The sequence below is a fragment of the Mauremys reevesii genome, unplaced genomic scaffold (assembly GCF_016161935.1).
Source record: "Mauremys reevesii isolate NIE-2019 unplaced genomic scaffold, ASM1616193v1 Contig7, whole genome shotgun sequence".
In the NCBI taxonomy this organism is placed as follows: domain Eukaryota; kingdom Metazoa; phylum Chordata; order Testudines; family Geoemydidae; genus Mauremys; species Mauremys reevesii.
The window spans coordinates 945,778-963,616 of NW_024100884.1; the positions used below are offsets into that span (position 1 = coordinate 945,778).

At 49.6% G+C, this 17,839-nt stretch overlaps 1 protein-coding gene across 1 annotated transcript in view; it reads left to right on the forward strand.

Annotated features, from left to right (window-relative positions):
- The window catches only part of LOC120394622 (butyrophilin subfamily 1 member A1-like), a 62,329-nt gene that overhangs the window by 34,079 nt on the left and 10,411 nt on the right, over nt 1-17,839 (forward strand). The window contains exons 6-10 of the mRNA XM_039518860.1: nt 631-663; nt 5,260-5,292; nt 14,185-14,205; nt 15,405-15,410; nt 15,531-15,557. Coding sequence (XP_039374794.1) covers nt 631-663; nt 5,260-5,292; nt 14,185-14,205; nt 15,405-15,410; nt 15,531-15,557 — 120 coding nt within the window. The remainder of the gene's footprint in view (nt 1-630; nt 664-5,259; nt 5,293-14,184; nt 14,206-15,404; nt 15,411-15,530; nt 15,558-17,839) is intronic.

Sequence of the window (17,839 nt, forward strand, 5' to 3'; positions counted from 1 at the left end):
CTGGAGGAGCCCCAAGCACCCCCCTCCATTGGCTGAAGGAGCCCCAGGCCGGCTGAAGCCTGAGCCCTACCCCACCACACCAGCCTGGAGCTGCCCTGGGTCAGCTGCAGCTGTGCTGTGCCTCCCCTCCCCAGACCCCAAGCTGCTTGGGCAAAAACATCTCTTAGGTCTCGAAGACGCTTTTGCTATGCCTCATGCAGGTTCCGGGTTCTATCTCACTCTTCTTCCTGGGTTCATCAGTAATCTCCAATCCAGGGAAATTACCAATTGAATCCAGGAAGCTGAATAGCACATACTCCCTCCTCAGCTGCCCTGAACCTGCATGGGGCATAATAAATCAAAAACTTCCCTACAAATGGAGGTCTGGCGGCTGTGGCAGCAGCAGGGGACGCTGAGCCTCTCCTAGCCTATTATACCCGCCACCCATACCAAGGATCATGGTGGATTCTCTAGCACTGGCAGTTTTTAATCAAGATTGGGTCTTTTTCTAAACGATCTGCTGTAGGAATTATTGTGGGGAAACCCACTGGCTTGTGTCATGCAGGGGTCAGACTTGGTGACCACGTTGATCCCTTCTGGCCTTGGAATCTGTGAATTGATGAATCATCTCTCATCTTGTTCTCTCTCTAGAGACCCTGCTGACTGAATGGGAAGGAGAGAAAGGTCAGTATCTGGGCCTGTTACATTAACTGATATTAACATTATTCCCATAAACATGATGGAGAAGTCTCAGGGTATGTCTACACTACAGGATTATTCCGATTTTACAGAAACCAGTTTTTAAAAACAGATTGTATAAAGTCGAGTGCACGCGGCCACACTAAGCACATTAATTCAGCGATGTGCGTCCATGTACCGAGGCTAGTGTCGATTTCCAGAGCGTTGCACTGTGGGTAGCTATCCCATAGTTCCTGCAGTCTCCCCCATCCATTGGAATTCTGGGTTGAGACCCCAGTGCCTGATGGGGCAAAAAACATTGCCGCAGGTGGTTCTGGGTACAGCCTTACCCCTCCCTCCGTGCAAGTAGCGGACAACCGTTTTGCGCCTTTTTTCCTGGGTGAACTGTGCAGACGCCATAGCATGGCAAGCATGGAGCCTGCTCAGCTCAAGACAGCAATCATGGACGTTGTAAACACCTTGCACATTCTCGTGCAGTCTATGCTGAACCAGGACCTGCAAAACCAGAGAAGGAGGAGGAGGATACAGCAGCGCGGCGACAAGAGTGATGAGAACATAGACACAGAATTCTCTCAGACCGCAGGCCCCTGCGCTTTGGAGATCATGCTGGTAATGGGGCAGGTTCATAGAATCATAGAATATCAGGGTTGGAAGGGAGCTCAGGAGGTCATCTAGTTCAACCCCGTGCTCAAAGCAGGACCAATTCCCAACTAACTCATCCCAGCCAGGGCTTTGTCAAGCCTGACCTTAAAAACCTCTAAGGAAGGCGATTCCACCACCTCCCTAGGTAACACATTCCAGTGCTTCACCACTCTGAGTGAAAAAGTTTTTCCTAATATCCAACCTAAACCTCCCCCACTGCAACTTGAGACCATTACTCCTTGTTCTGTCATCTGCTACCACTGAGAACAGTCTAAATCCATCCTCTTTGGAACCCCCTTTCAGGTAGTTAAAAGCAGCTATCAAATCCCCCCTCATTCTTCTCTTCCGCAGACTAAACAATCCTAGTTCCCTCAGCCTCTCCTCATAAGTCATGTGCTCCAGCCCCCTAATCATTTTTGTTGCCCTCCGCTGGACTCTTTCCAATTTTTCCACATCCTTGTAGTGTGGGGACATCCTTCTTGTAGTGTAGCCATTGAATGCTGATTTTGGGCCTGGGAAACAAGCACAGACTGGTGGGACCGCATAGTGTTGCAGGTGTAGGACGATTCCCAGTGGTTGTGAAACTTTCGCATGCGTAAGGGCACTTTCATGGAACTTTGTGACTTGCTTTTCCCTGCCCTGAAATGCCAGAATACCAAGATGAAAGCAGCCCTCATAGTTGAGAAGCGAGTGGTGATAGCCCTCTGGAAGCTTGCAACACCAGACAGCTACCGGTCAGTCGGGAATCAATTTGGAGTGGGCAAATCTACTGTGGGGGCTGCTGTGATGCAAGTAGCCAAAGCAATCATTAAGCTGCTGCTACGAAAGGTAGTGACTCTGGGAAATGTGCAAGTCATAGTGGATGTCTTTGCTGCAGTGGGATTCCCTAACTGTGGTGGGGCGATAGATGGAACCCATATCCCTATCTTGGCACTGGAGTACCAGGGCACCCAGTACGTAAACTGCAAGGGGTACTTTTCAATGGTGCTGCAAGCACTGGTGGATCACAAGGGACATTTCACTAACATCCACATGGGATGGCCAGGAAGGGTTCATGACGCTTGTGTCTTCAGGAACACTACTCTGTTTAAACGGCTGCAGCAAGGGAATTACTTCCCACACCAGAAAATAACAGTTGGGGATGTTGAGATGCCTGTAGTTATCCTGGGGGACCCAGCCTACCCCTTGATGCCATGTCTCATGAAGCCATACATAGGCAGCCTGGACAGTAGTCAGGAGTTGTTCAACTACAGGCTGAGCAAGTGCAGAATGATGGTAGAATGTTCATTTGACCATTTAAAGGCACGCTTGCACACATTACTGACTCGCTCAGACCTCAGCCAAACCAATGTCCCCATTGTTATTGCTGCTTGCTGTGTGCTCCACAATCTCTGTGAGAGTAAGGGGGAGACCTTTATGGTGGGGTGGGAGGCTGAGGCAAATCACCTGGCCACTGATTACGCGCAGCCAGACACCAGGGCGATTAGAAGAGCACACCAGGAAGCGATGCGCATCAGAGAAGCTTTGAAAACGAGCTTCATCACTGGCCAGGGTATGATGTTACTGTTGTGTTTGTTTCTCCTTGATGAAACCCCTCCCTCCTTGATTGACTCATTCCCTGTAAGCCACCCACCCTCCCCCTTCGACTACCGCTTGCTTCCAAAGGAAGTAAAGTCACTCTAGTTTAAAAATCATGTGTTCTTTATTAATTAATTACAAAAAGAGGGAGAGAACTGATAAGGTAGCCCGGGTAGGGTTTGGGAGAGGGTTAGGAGGGAAGGAAAAGGCCACTAAAAGAATTTCAAAATAATGAGAGCCTTTTGGTTGGGCTGTCCACTGGGGTGAAGTGGGCAGGTGCACGGAGCCTCCCCCCACGTGTTCTTAGTCGTCTGATGGGTGAGGAGGATAAGGAACATGGTGAGGGGGGACAATGGTTATACAAGGGCTGCAGCGGCACTCTATGATCCTGCTGCCGTTCCTGAAGCTCCACCAGACGCCAGAGCATGTCAGTTTGATCACGCAGCAGCCCCAGCGTTGCATCATGCCTCCTCTGATCTTCCTGCCACCACCTCTCATCTCGTCTCTCCTCTCCTCACGTTAACTGGCATCTTTCCTGTACTTTGATAGCACGTCCCTCCACTCATTCAGATGAGCTCTTTCATTGCGGGTCACTTCCATAATTTCCGAGAACATTTCATCTTGCGTCTTTTTTTTCTGCCGCCTTATCTGAGATAGCCTTCGGGACGGAGGAGGGAGACTTGAAAAATTTGCAGCTGCAGGAGGGAGGGAAAAAAGGGAGAGAAGTATTTAAAAAGATACATTTTACAGAACAATGGTTATACTCTTTCATGGTGAACAACACTATTCACATTACATAGCACATGTGATCTCAGTACAAGGTCGCATTTTGCATCTTAATATTGAGTGCCTGTGGCTTTGGTGTTAGAGATCACAGACGCAGGTCCGGGCAGCAGAATTCGGCTTGCATGCGGCCATGATAAGCCATTGTCTTTCGGCTTCTGCAGCCTTCATATATCCAGCGCCCTCCTTTCCCAAATAGCAAGCAAATCCCGTTGAGTGCTGCTTCTTTCCTGTTAACGTGCAGCACCAGAACCGCCCCCATCCAATTCTCTGGGATGATCGCTTTACCCCTCCCCGCACTGCATGGCTGGTATCATGGAAGATCGCAGCTAGCCACCCTCCCCCACACCGTGTGGCTGGTGGCAGGGAAGATCCCAGCTAGCCAAACGCAAAAAAGCTCAGTGCCAATCACCCTCCCGCCCTCCTCCCGCTGCTTGGCCAACTGCAGAGAAGGATTTCTTTTAAGCCACAGGCAAACAGCCCAACCATCTCTGTCCCCTTAATTAAATTCCTCTGGTGTTTGCTGGCATTCAAGCAACATCTGTTCTTTATCTCGCTGTGTTATCTGTCAGGGTGAGAAAAAGCTCCTGGCTGTTGGGGAGAACGGAGTGCTGTATGCTCTCTGCAAGCTCATCCTCCTCTTCCTCATCTTCCCCATCCGCAGAATCCTCAGGCATGGCTAAGATTACCCCCACCTCGGAATCCACAGACAGGGGTGGGGTACTGGTGGCGGACCCCCCCTAGAATTGCATGCAGCTCAGCATAGAAGCAGCATAGAAGCCCTGCCCCGGACCTTCCGTTTGCTTCTTTGGTTTTCTGGTAGGCTTGTCTGAGCTCCTTAACTTTCACTCTGCACTGCACTGAGTCCCTGCTGTGGCCTCTCTGCATCATGGCCTTGGAAATTTTTTCAAATGTTTTGTCATTTCGTCTTTTGGAAGAGAGTTCTGTTAGCACGGAATCCTCTCCCCATACAGCGATCAGATCCAGTACCTCCTGTGCGGTCCATGCTGGAGCTCTTTTTCGATTCTCAGACTGCATAGTTACCTGTGCTGATAAGCTCTGCGTGGTCACCTGTGCTGATGAGCTCTCCACGCTGGGCAAACAGGAAAATGAAATTCAAAAGTTTGCAGGGCTTTTCCTGTCTACCTGGCCAGTGCATCCGATTCCAGATTGCTGTCCAGAGCAGTCACAATGGTGCACTGTGGGATAGCTCCCGGAGGCCAATACCGTCAAATTGTGGCCTCACTAATCCTAATCTGAAATGGCAATACCAATTTCAGCGCTACTCCCCTCATCGAGGAGGAGTACAGATATCAATATTAAGAGCCCTTTATATCGAAATAAAGGGCTTCGTTGTGTGGACGGGTGCAGGGTTAATTCGGTTTAACGCTGCTAAATTCGGTATAAATGCGTAGTGTAGACCAGGCCTCACCTCTAACTCTTTTCTCCCTCTAGAGGCTCTGCAATCTGAGATGGAGTTGCAGAAAGGTCAGTGTCCAGAACAATTATGTTAGCTGTGGGGTTACCGTTATAAACACGACGGGGAGAATCTCATGTCTCTCCCTTTTCTCTCTCTAGAAGCTCTGCAATCTGAGATGGAGAGACAGAAAGGTCAGTGTCTGGACCAGTTATGTTAGCAGTGGGTTACCATTATAAACATGACGGGGGGAATCTTACCTCTTTCCCTTTTCTCCCCCTAGAGACTCTACGATCTGAGATGGAGAGACAGAAAGGTCAGTGTTTGGGGCAAACGGGATGGGTTGAACATTTCACTTCATGTCAGTTAAGTTAGCTCAGTCGAGCCAACTTGACTCAATTGAAAGTCCCATTTAATGCTAGTGGAGTAACAGTTTAACACTTTTAGACCAATTTTAGCAGGTGGAGTTACAGCCTGTTTGAATGAGTGATGGGGAACATCTCCATCTCAACACTTGAGCTCACGCTGACACAAAGAGGCTCTGAAGGGGAAGAGATCATTTGATCTAATGAACCCCATGGGAATTACAGAAATGGCACCTTGAGCCCAGGAGCCTGAACACACCAGCCCAGCTCGGTCAGTCTCATTGCTGGAGACTGTGGGTACGTGTACAGTGCAAAAAACCTCCCATGTCCACAAGTCTGAGTCTGGGTCAGCTGACTGGAGCTCACGCTGCAGCGCTCAATCAAGCAGTGTAGCCACAGGGCTTTTTTTTTTTTTTAGTGTAGACAAACCCACAGAGACTTGTCCAGTATTTAACAAGATCCTGCACCTAGGAAACCCCTGTGTTCTGGCCCTTCTATACCCTTGTAATGTGGGAGGGGGCAGGATTTCACCCTCAGTGACCACAACCTCAACTCCAGCCTGCAGCAGCTCCGCACAATAACCGCACAGGTCTGGTCAATGCAGAGCAGTGTGTGGGAGGGTCTATATTAAATGAAACTGATTTTTAAAGGCATGCTAGGGTTTGTTTGTTTTTAATTTTCCCTTCATAAAGTTACTACAGGGCAGAGTTAAGGTTGCTTAGGTGTCTTAGCTGCATTTCTACACCATGGCATGTTTGGATTTCTTTTAAATTGAACCTTAGTTCTGTATTTCCTGAGTTTATTACACTTGGTTTGGGGATCCCGTGCTTTACCCTTAAATTACAAGTACATCCTCTCCACCTTAAACCCCACTAATCATAGACTCGTAGGACTGGAAGGGACCTTGAGAGGTCAACCAGGCCAGTCTCCTGCACTGATGGCAGGACTAAGCATTATCTAGACCATCTCTGTCGGGTGTTCATCTAACCTGCTCTCATGATGGAAATTCCACAACCTCCCTCAGCTTTTATCTCAGAATCAGATTATGGTCCCAATCTACAAAGAGCCTTAGGCACCGAAACTCCAGCCAAAATCCCCGTTTTAGGCATTGTGATCCACAACCCTCCTGACACCTACCCCTGTAGGCACCTAAATCACTCAGGACATAAATCTCTGTGTAAGTTCTCACACTGGCTAAGTTTTTGCCTCTGGGCATGAAGAATGCACTGCTGCATCATTCTAGACATTTGGGCACCTATCTCCCACCTCTGTCCCCAGAGATACATAAACTGGGGGGAGGAGCATCTATGTCACCCATGGGGCCTAATCTAGTAGACATACACAGAGGACACCCAGAACTGAGGTGAGAGATGGGGAGGAGAAGAACCTTCTTCCTGGGCAGTGCGTGAACCATCCCTCTGCCCCCTGCCCCTCTCCCTGAAACCCTGCCCGAGCTCTGAGCTCCCCATCGAGGCTGCTGCCCCCGCAGTACCCCCAGTACCTGCGCCTAGCAGCTGCTGCCAGAAGAGTGTGCCAGTCACTTTTGGGAGCTGTCCGAGGAAACCACTGACCCCCTGACTCCCTGCACCCAACCCCCTTGCCCCAGCCCAGAGCCAGCACCCCGCACTCCCTCCTGCATCCAAACAGCCTCCCATAGCCTGCATCCCACCCCTCCTCCCAGACCCCAACCCTCTTCCCCTGCCTGGTGAAAGTGAGTGAGGGTGGGGGAGAGTGAGTGACAGAGGGAGGGGGATGGAGTGAGCAGGGTACAGGGCCTCAGAGAAGGGACGGAGCAGGAGGCATGGCAAGGATCTTTGTGTTTGTGTCATTAGACAATTGGCAATGCTACCAGCTGGGCATGTGGCAGCCCTGACCATGCTGGAAGAGCGCGCCCAGCAGCGCCGCCGGCAGCACTGCCCAAATGTCAGGTGGAGCATGTCTGCGTGGGCACAGCTAGTGTGTGCGTGGGGGCCCCATGACTGTTCTGCCCTGGGGCCTGGAATTGCTGTCGCGGCCTGCCCACTCCTATCTCCATTAAATCCTCGCCTTTCACAGCTCCCTCCTCTCCCAGTTCTCCTCCTGCCTCTCATCACTCTGTGTCTGTTCTGTTGGGTGGGTCTCTTCCTGTCTCCCTCTTTCACAGCACATCCCTAAAGCTCAGTGCTTGTCCCTAGTGGTTCTTACGGACACTCGCAGCATCAGATACCACCTCTATCAAACTCTTGCTCTGCTAAAGACTGTTCCTGGGCCTCCCATCCCACATCTCAGCCTGTCTGACATCTCCTCGTCGATGGCCAGCGGGCAACTTAAGCTCAAAGCTCTTCCGGCACCTCACAGCCCACCCCACATCCTAGTTTCTTCATCTCTTTGGAATAACACCACAAGCCCTCCCCGAGGCAGGGGGCTGTGACAGCTCTCCCTCCCTCCCTGCCTCCCATCCCTCACATTGGGCTGCCCTGAGCTAGGTACCAGGATCTCTGCCCCTTCTGTGGGCCAGAGATTGTAGCCCTGAGCTGGGGTGTGAGGCCCGAGCTGGCTACAGGGAGCCCAGAGCAGAGTGGGAGGCCTGGGATCTGAGCCCTGCTCGAGGTGGCTCCTTATGGGACAGGTTGGGGGGTATTTCTCTTGCACTGGCTGGGAGAATCGCTCCATGAAGTAGGTCCAGGTCAGGGGTTGTAGGGGGAGAAAAAAACTGTCCTGTATTTTTGAAATACAGTGTTGGCCACCCCAACAACATCTCTATCAGCCCAATCAATCTAGACATAGTCTCTAACTCAGCCTCTCTCTAGGCCCCATGTCCTGACCTCACCCCAGTCTCCCTGCTCCTGTGTGTATAACACGTCACAGATACAGCCTCTTGTGTCTGTCCTGATATCCCAGGCTCTCGTTTCCCCCATCGTCTCACACCTTTTTTGCGAACAGGGGCTGCTAACAGGGAGTTTAGAAGGGGAGCAGGAAGGGAGTGGGAGCCCCTCACCGGCCGTAACCCCTTCCCCGCGGCCCCCCCTAAAACCTATAAACCAAACCACATTCCAAAACCCCTTCCTGTAAACCACCCTTCCACTAACTAGGAAACAATGCAGGCAGAAGCCCAGCAGCAGAGTGGGGGCTATCCAGTTTATTGCATTGACTGTTGCATGTATGATTACCTGCCCTGTGGACGGGTGGCGTATGTGTGCAGTCGGTGCAAGGAGCTCCTGTCCCTCAGAGACCATGTACGGGCTTTGGAGGCCAGGGTGGCAGAACTGGAGGAGCTGAGAGAGGCAGAGAGATATGTTGATGAGGCTTTCCGGGACACTGTAGAATTATCCCACCTCCGCTTAGACAGCTCCTGTGCTGTTGAGGAGGAAGAAGGGCCCAGGGAAGTAGAGCAGTCAATGGGAGCAGAGGGAAACCTTCCCGTAGTTGGGACCCTCCTTCCAGATGGTGCTGGGGTTGCCTCTCGCACTGAGGTTGCCTCTCCGGGGGAGGGAACTCCAGTTTCTAGGAAAAGGCAGGTGTTAGTAATGGGAGATTTGATTATTAGAAATGTAGATAGCTGGGTTTGTGATGACCGGGAGAACCGTATGGTGACTTGCCTGCCTGGTGCAAAGGTTGCGGTTCTCTCGAGGCATCTAGATAGACTTATGTGTAGTGCTGGGGAGGAGCCGGTGGTCATGGTACATGTAGGTAACAATGACATAGGGAAGGGTAGAAGAGATGTTCTGGAAGCCAAATTTAGGCTGCTAGGGAAGAGACTGAAATCCAGGACCTCTATGGTGGCATTTTCAGAAATGCTCCCAGTTCCACGCGCAGGGCCAGGTAGGCAGGCAGAGCTTCAGAGTCTCAATGCGTGGATGAGACGATGGTGTAGAGAGGAGGGGTTCACGTTCATTAGGAACTGGGGAAAAATCTGGGATGGGAGGAGCCTATACAGGAGAAATGGGCTCCACCTAAACCAAAGTGGAACCAGACTGCTGGCACTAAACATTAAAAAGATTGTAGAGCAGTTTTTAAACTAGGAGATGGGGGAAAGCCGACTGCTGCAGAGGAGCGTGTGGATCGGACACAGACTTCTCTTAGGGGAGAGTCTGATGATATAGAATCTCCAGGTTATAGTCAGGAGCAGAGGACTGAAAAGTATAATGTAAGGGCCGGATCAGATGATAAACAGTCACATAAAAAAGAATCTGGCACATCAGAAAAAGGCAGGCTAATAAACAGGGACAAGTTTTTAAAGTGCTTGTACACAAATGCCAGAAGTCTAAATAATAAGATGGGTGAACTAGAGTGCCTTGTGATAAAGGAGGATATAGATATAATAGGCATCACAGAAACCTGGTGGACTGAGAGCAATCAATGGGACACAATCATTCCGGGGTACAAAATATATTGGAAGGACAGAACAGGCCGTGCAGGGGGAGGAGTGGCACTATATGTGAAAGAAAGTGTAGATTCAAATGAAGTAAAAATCTTAAGCGAATCCACATGTTCCATAGAGTCTCTATGGATAGAAATTTCATGCTCTAGTAAAAATATAACATTAGGGATCTATTATCGACCACCTGACAAGGACAGTAATAGCGATGATGAAATGCTAAGGGAAATTAGAGAGGCTATCAAAATTAAGAACCCAATAATAGTGGGGGATTTCAATTATCCCCATATTGACTGGGAACATTTCACTTCAGGACGAAATGCAGAGATAAAATTTCTCAATACTTTAAATGACTGCTTCATGGAGCAGCTGGTATGGGAACCCACAAGGGGAGAGGCAACTCTAGATTTAATCCTGAGTGGAGCGCAGGAGCTGGTCCAAGAGGTAACTATAGCAGGACCGCTTGGAAATAGTGACCATAATACAATAGCATTCAACATCCCTGTGGTGGGAAGAACATCTCAACTGCCCAACACTGTGGCATTTAATTTCAAAAGGGGGAACTATACAAAAATGAGGGGGTTAGTTAGACAAAAGTTAAAAGGTACAGTGACTAAAGTGAAATCCCTGCAAGTTGCGTGGGCCCTTTTTAAAGACACCATAATAGAGGCCCAACTTCAATGTATACCCCAAATTAAGAAAAATAGTAAAAGAACTAAAAAAGAGCCACCGTGGCTTAACAACCATGTAAAAGAAGCAGTGAGAGATAAAAAGACTTCCTTTAAAAAGTGGAAGTAAAATCCTAGTGAGGCAAATAGAAAGGAGCACAAACTCTGCCAACTTAAGTGGAAGAGTGTAATAAGAAAAGCCAAAGAGGAGTTTGAAGAACGGCTAGCCAAAAACTCCAAAGGTAATAACAAAATGTTTTTTAAGTACATCAGAAGCAGGAAGCCTGCAAAACAACCAGTGGGGCCCCTTGATGATCAAAATACAAAAGGAGCGCTTAAAGATGATAGTCATTGCAGAGAAACTAAATGGATTCTTTGCTTCAGTCTTCACGGCTGAGGATGTTAGGGAGATTCCCAAACCTGAGCTGGCTTTTGTAGGTGACAAATCTGAGGAACTGTCACAGATTGAAGTGTCACTAGAGGAGGTTTTGGAATTAATTGATAAACTCAACATTAACAAGTCACCGGGACCAGATAGCATTCACCCAAGAGTTCTGAAAGAACTCAAATTTGAAGTTGCGGAACTATTAACTAAGGTTTGTAACCTGTCCTTTAAATCGGCTTCGGTACCCAATGACTGGAAGTTAGCTAATGTAACGCCAATATTTAAAAAGGGCTCTAGGAGTGATCCCGGCAATTACAGACCGGTAAGTCTAACGTCAGTACCGGGCAAATTAGTTGAAACAATAGTAAAGAATAAAATTGTCAGACACATAGAAAAACAAACTCTTGAGCAATAGTCAACATGGTTTCTGTAAAGGGAAATCGTGTCTTACTAATCTATTAGAGTTCTTTGAAGGGGTCAACAAACACGTGGACAAGGGGGATCTGGTGGACATAGTGTACTTAGATTTCCAGAAAGCCTTTGACAAGGTCCCTCACCAAAGGCTCTTACGTAAATTAAGCTGTCATGGGATAAAAGGGAAGGTCCTTTCATGGATTGAGAACTGGTTAAAGGACAGGGAACAAAGGGTAGGAATTAATGATAAATTCTCAGAATGGAGAGGGGTAACTAGTGGTGTTCCCCAAGGGTCAGTCCTAGGACCAATCCTATTCAATTTATTCATAAATGATCTGGAGAAAGGGGTAAACAGTGAGGTGGCCAAGTTTGCAGATGATACTAAACTACTCAAGATAGTTAAGACCAAAGCAGATTGTGAAGAACTTCAAAAAGATCTCACAAAACTAAGTGATTGGGCAACAAAATGGCAAATGAAATTTAATGTGGATAAATGTAAAGTAATGCACATTGGAAGAAATAACCCCAACTATATAAACAACATGATGGGGGCTAATTTAGCTACAACGAGTCAGGAAAAGGATCTTGGCGTCATCGTGGATAATTCTCTAAAGATGTCCACGCAGTGTGCAGAGGCGGTCAAAAAAACAAACAGGATGTTAGGAATCATTAAAAAGGGGATAGAGAATAAGACTGAGAATATATTATTGCCCTTATATAAATCCATGGTACGCCCACATCTCGAATACTGTGTACAGATGTGGTCTCCTCACCTCAAAAAAGATATTCTAGCACTAGAAAAGGTTCAGAAAAGGGCAACTAAAATGATTAGGGGTTTAGAGAGGGTCCCATACGAGGAAAGATTAAAGAGGCTAGGACTCTTCAGCTTGGAAAAGAGAAGACTAAGGGGGGACATGATAGAGGTATATAAAATCATGAGTGATGTTGAGAAAGTGGATAAGGAAAAGTTATTTACTTATTCCCATAATACAAGAACTAGGGGTCACCAAATGAAATTAATAGGCAGCAGGTTTAAGACAAATAAAAGGAAGTTCTTCTTCACGCAGCGCACAGTCAACTTGTGGAACTCCTTACCTGAGGAGGTTGTGAAGGCTAGGACTATAACAATGTTTAAAAGAGGACTGGATAAATTCATGGTGGCTAAGTCCACAAATGGCTATTAGCCAGGATGGGTAAGAATGGTGTCCCTAGCCTCTGTTCGCCAGAGGGTGGAGATGGATGGCAGGAGGAAGATCACTTGATCATTGCCTGTTAGGTTCACTCCCTCAGGGGCACCAGGCATTGGCCACTGTCGGTAGACAGATACTGGGCTAGATGGACCTTTGGTCTGACCCGGTACGGCCTTTCTTATGTTCTTATGTTCTCCACTGCTGTGATCTCCTCCTGCCCAGCCTTGACACCAGTCACTTTGTCCCCTCAGCTGCACCCAAAGCCTGGCTGCTAGGCTCAGCCCTCAGGCTCGTCTCTCCTGCCACCTCCACCACTTAGTTCCACTGAGGACCCTCCAGCACCGCTCCAGCACAAGCTCCTTGTCTTTGCCTTTAGGCCCCTCAACTCAACATTTAGTCCCACCCTGTCTGAGCGATTGGAGCCACCTTCCCCCTGCCAGTGATGGCCGGTTCTAGGGGTGGGCGCGCAGGGCCACATCAGCATCACTTCCAGGGGGAGCTGTAGTGCCACTGGGGTTTTTATTTATTTTTCTCCTGGCAGCCTGGGTACTGGGTAGGGTGACCAGATAGTAAGTGTGAAAAATCTGGACACTTCTTTTTTTTTTTTTTTTTTTTGTGGTAGGGTGTATAGTTACATTTATAAGACAAAGCTCCTATTATTGGGACGGTCCTGATCATATTGGGGTGTCTGGTCACCCGCACTCTGGGTCACCCATCTGTCTGCTTCTCCCTTAAACACCTCTGTGTATTCTCCCCCTCCCTCTCCGTATACACAAAAACATCTCCTCAGTATTAGTAAAGCTGCCCCCTTCTCTCTTCAATCCCTCCTCCAAACCCAGCTGTGCTGTGGCCCCTGGAATAGCTCCTGGCTGGACACGTGGTCAGCCAGGCCCTGAGTGTGTGTACAGGACCTAGCACCACAGGTCCTGGCACTCTGTGTGTGTGTACAGGACCTAGCTCAGAGAAGCCCGGCCCTGAGTGTGTGTGTGTGTGTGTGTGTGTATGTATTTGTGTGTGTGTACAGAACCTAGTAGTGGGGCCCACCCATGAATGTGTGTACAGCACCTAGCCCTGAGTGTGTGCGCTCAGGACCTAGCGCCGTGGGGCCCGGCCCTGAGTGTGTGCGTACAGGACCTAGCGCAGTGTGGCCTGGCCCTGAGTGTGTGTGTACAGGGCCTAGTGCTGTGGAGTTTGACCTTCAGCGTGCATGTACAGGACCCAGCTCAGGGGGGCCCAGCTCTGAGTGCGACCGCTAGATGCTACTGGAATGCAAATAACAATGTGCAGCGGGGCAGGAGATTGGCCCTGGGCTATGGAGATATGGCCTGGGGTGAGCCTTAAATGTATGTGTGTCTGCGCAGAGGACGGGGGATGAAGAGATGCAGGTGGGTGGGGGGTTACAGGGACCAGTGTGGCATGGCCAGAGATGAGTAATGACATGGAGCCAGGAAGCCCTGCTCTCCGGGCTAGGTTTACTTGTCCACTATCCGAGATTTATAACGCAGTAGATATAACAGCTGGGGCAGGACAGCTTCAGTCCATTCACCCATAAGAAGCCGGCTCCTGTGCTGTGCTCTGCTTAGTGCCTTATGGACAAATCTTCCAAAACACTCGTATCACCAGTGAGGGAGACGTCGCTTTTAGCTTGACTGTTGCCCATTAAGTTTTGAGACTCAACATTAACTCCCACTGTCTTTGACTTTCCAGCGGAATACGAGGCAGCGAAAGGTGAGGGCATTTGTACTATCTTTGATTATGCTTTAAATTGGAAAAGGAACACTCAGAGCTGTGTGTGCAAAGACATGTTAGTGTAAAACATTAATGTGTTACTGAGACAGGTAACGTACACGACAAGGGGAAATCCAGATATTACCCAGTCATAATGGATGGGAAATTTTTGGTATTGAAATATGAATATTAACAGTTTTATTTTTCACAACATCAACCCTTGGAAACACCCTTAAAAAGCAAACAAACAAACGTCACTTACTGACACCAGAGAGACCCTGTAACGAGAACAATGATTCTTTTATACCAATGGAGCCCATCCCAGTGAGCTCTCCATGAATGTTCTCCCGCACCCCTAGGTCTCCTTGGAGCAGGCTTGGGCCCTGTTGGCTTCCACACACAGCAGCTGTAGGATCAGGCACATGGGTCTGATCCCACTGAAGCTGGCAGGAGTTGCAGGCACTATCACCTCTTGGGATCACCCAGCATCACCCAGCTGATGGAGACACTTATGAAGGAAGAGTTCTCTGAGCTGCAGGCCCAGGTTCTCTGCTGGGCCAGGACCTGCTTGGGGTGCGGGCAGTGAGGGAACCGATTATGGCTCCCTGGTTCTCAGGCTGCCCCAGGGCTTGCTCTAATTCGCTCCAGCTGGCTGTGGTCCTAGAGAATTGGTGAGGTGCCCTGCCTTGCCCCAGCACAGCTCCCCCCAGCCCCTCCCAGCCCTGACACACCCCCTATACCAGAATGGTGGAGGGGGGCGCAGTTGACACAGGAGCCAGCTATGCTGCTTTACCCCGTCTGGGCTCTCCCTATGGCAGGGGAATTCTCTGACGTCCAGGGCCTGGTTCCAGCCAGTCTGCGCCATCCCTGCACACAGTGACCGGAGTAGGGGAAAGAACTGGGCCCCTTACCACCAATGGCCCCATTCTGCCCCCCTGACTCATATGAGTGATCCCCACAGGTGCGGCCCCATTGATTTCTGGGGGGAGGGTTTGCAGGATCAGATGCAATAAAGGAGAAGTCATAACTAACAATTAGGAGCCCAATCCTGCTGTCCTTTGTCAGGCAAAATTCCCACTTCAGCCAATGTAATGTGGGGTTAGAACTGGGCACTTTTGTTACTGAGAATCTCTCCTATTGATTCATTTATCTTCTTTTCCCCTTCTTCTCCCCTCTCATTCCCATGGACCCTCTGGCAGAACTGGGTAAGTTCCATGTTGTTTGTTTTTCACAGTATGTGACTTGCTGAGTCTGTGACTTACTGAGTTTGTGACTTGCTGAGGCTGCATTTCGTTTGTGTAAATTGTTGGTTCTGATTATTTCAGGTCTCCCCAGAGCCCAAGGATACGCAGGTAACTAACACTGATACTGCCACTAGGGTAGGGTGACCAGATGAGATGAAGAAAATATCGGGACATCGGGGGCGGGGGAGGAGGGCACAAAAAAAAAGGCCAAGCCCTGCCGGCCAAGCAAAAAAAAGCTGAATGCAAAATATTGGCACAAATTGCATCCCGACCAGAGATCGGTCAGGACGCAGGACAAACAGCTAAAAATTGGGATGGGGGGTAATAGGAGCCTATATAAGAAAAAGACCCAAAAATCAGGATTGTCCCTATAAAATCGGGACATCTGGTCACCCTAACTCCCGCAGTCACTCTCAGTCCCATTCCTCTGGGATACTCGGTTGCTGCTCAGTCCTCTTACAGCTCTCACAATACCTACCTAAGAGGTGGGGCAAAATATCATTGCATGAAACTTTGAGGAGGTTGGCTATTCACACCCCCCCACACACCCAGGGTACCTGCTGGGGGCAGGAGCGAGCTGGTGCAAACAGAAAATTGTTTAACTGCTTGCTGTTGCCATTTTATAGCCTCTAGTTAATACACTGTTTATCTCAATACTGAATATTTTTTGGCAGAAACATCCAGCCAATGAGCTTATCCAGTCCTGCTGGGTGCAGTGGCAGAGAGTGGATGGAGGGCAGAGGGGCAGCTGGTGGCTCTAGAAGGGTTGCCGGGGTGAGGAACAAGGAATTTAAACCTCCTGTCCCCATATTTAGGGCTTCTCAGCATGGTGAATTCATGGGGAAGAGCCCAGAGTAGCTAGTGTGGAATATTCTGCACTTGTATCTTCCAATGGGGATTAACCCAAAGCAGACACGGGCACTCTTAGCATGGAATCGGAGTGTCCGAGCAGGCAGCTAGTGCTGACTAGCTGTTCTGCACTAGCTACTCAGGGCTTTTCCCCCCCATCTAGCCAAGTCCTTAAAGTTACTTCCAAACAGAGGTGAAAGTGAGCCAGGGTGCCCCAGTGTAGCACACCAGTAAGAGATTGACCCGCTGGAGGTGGGGCTGTGGATGCTGCCAACAGGGTAACACTGGGCGGTGCTGGGCATGGGCGACCCATCCCTCCCCTTCTGCCCACTCCCTCCCACCGGAGCCCAAACCACCACCCCTGTGACCCCCGGCCCCAGTGCCAGACGACCAGGGACAGAGGGGGGAGGCCCCAGCCCGAGCCAGCACCCACAGTCCTAGGCGGCGCTGCCCCAACCCCCTGCCCTGAGCTCCCTCCCCAAGGGGCAGTTGCCATAGGACAGCACCTGTAAGAAATGTAAGTTACTTTCACACCTGCTTCCACGGGAAAGAGGAGAAGCCTCCCACTAGGTCCCCTCCCAGGGACCACAAGCCCTGACTCCCCCCTGCTGTGGCAAAGTTGGGCCTAGATCTGCTGACTCCTGGGTCAGCACTTTACCCACAAGAGCATCTGTTCACTATCCCAGTAACAGATAGGACACTGGACTTGCCAGGGAGGGGCAGTGGCAGGGGAGGGCTTGGGGAGCAGAGCCCCGTAACGCCAGGGGACTGTCACAGAGCTTGGGTCTCATGTGCCACCATAGGACATGGACCTTGGACTAGATGACCTCCTGAGGTCCCTTCCAACCCTGAGATTCTATGATTCTATGATTCTTGTGCATATGCACAGTGCTAGTGCCCAGTGCCTGGGTGTGTGAATTAAAGCAGCACAGGAGTGTGGGGGGCAGTTGGAGCTGGGAAGTGGATGAGAGCAGGGGGTTCTGAGGCAGGAAGGAGGAGGAGGCGGCTGGATGATGCTCAGCAGCAGGGAGTTTGTTCAGGGTGTAGGGGGATCTGGTGGGAGAAGGGAACAAAGGGAGAAGGAGGGTGAGTGGGGCTGGTAGAGGGGGAGTAGCAGAAGATGTCAGGTGTCAGGTGGGCAGGGCAGAGCCTGGGGGTGGGGACAAGGAGTGGAGCCAGTGAAGGGGACGGCAGTGGGTGTGAGGGGGCCTGTAGCCCAATCTAGAGATTCTATATTGATTACTTACGAATTTGTAGTTCTCACTTTTAGGGCTGACCGGTTTTTGTCCCAAGATCAGGCCCAGTATTATTTAAATCATGACATAACTGGGAACCCCGCTGTGCACAGCTGCACATTCACACTCTAGGAACTCTTTTAGATTTACAAATAGTTTATGAACACATTGAGCAAAGTCACAGACACCCCAGCTCTGGAAGGTAGACAGATGCTATAGAACGTCCACTGGCACATTCATATATTTATATAAATTTTTGCAAAAGAACCTAAAACGTGAGTCATTGTTTTTTATGTGCTGGGCCAG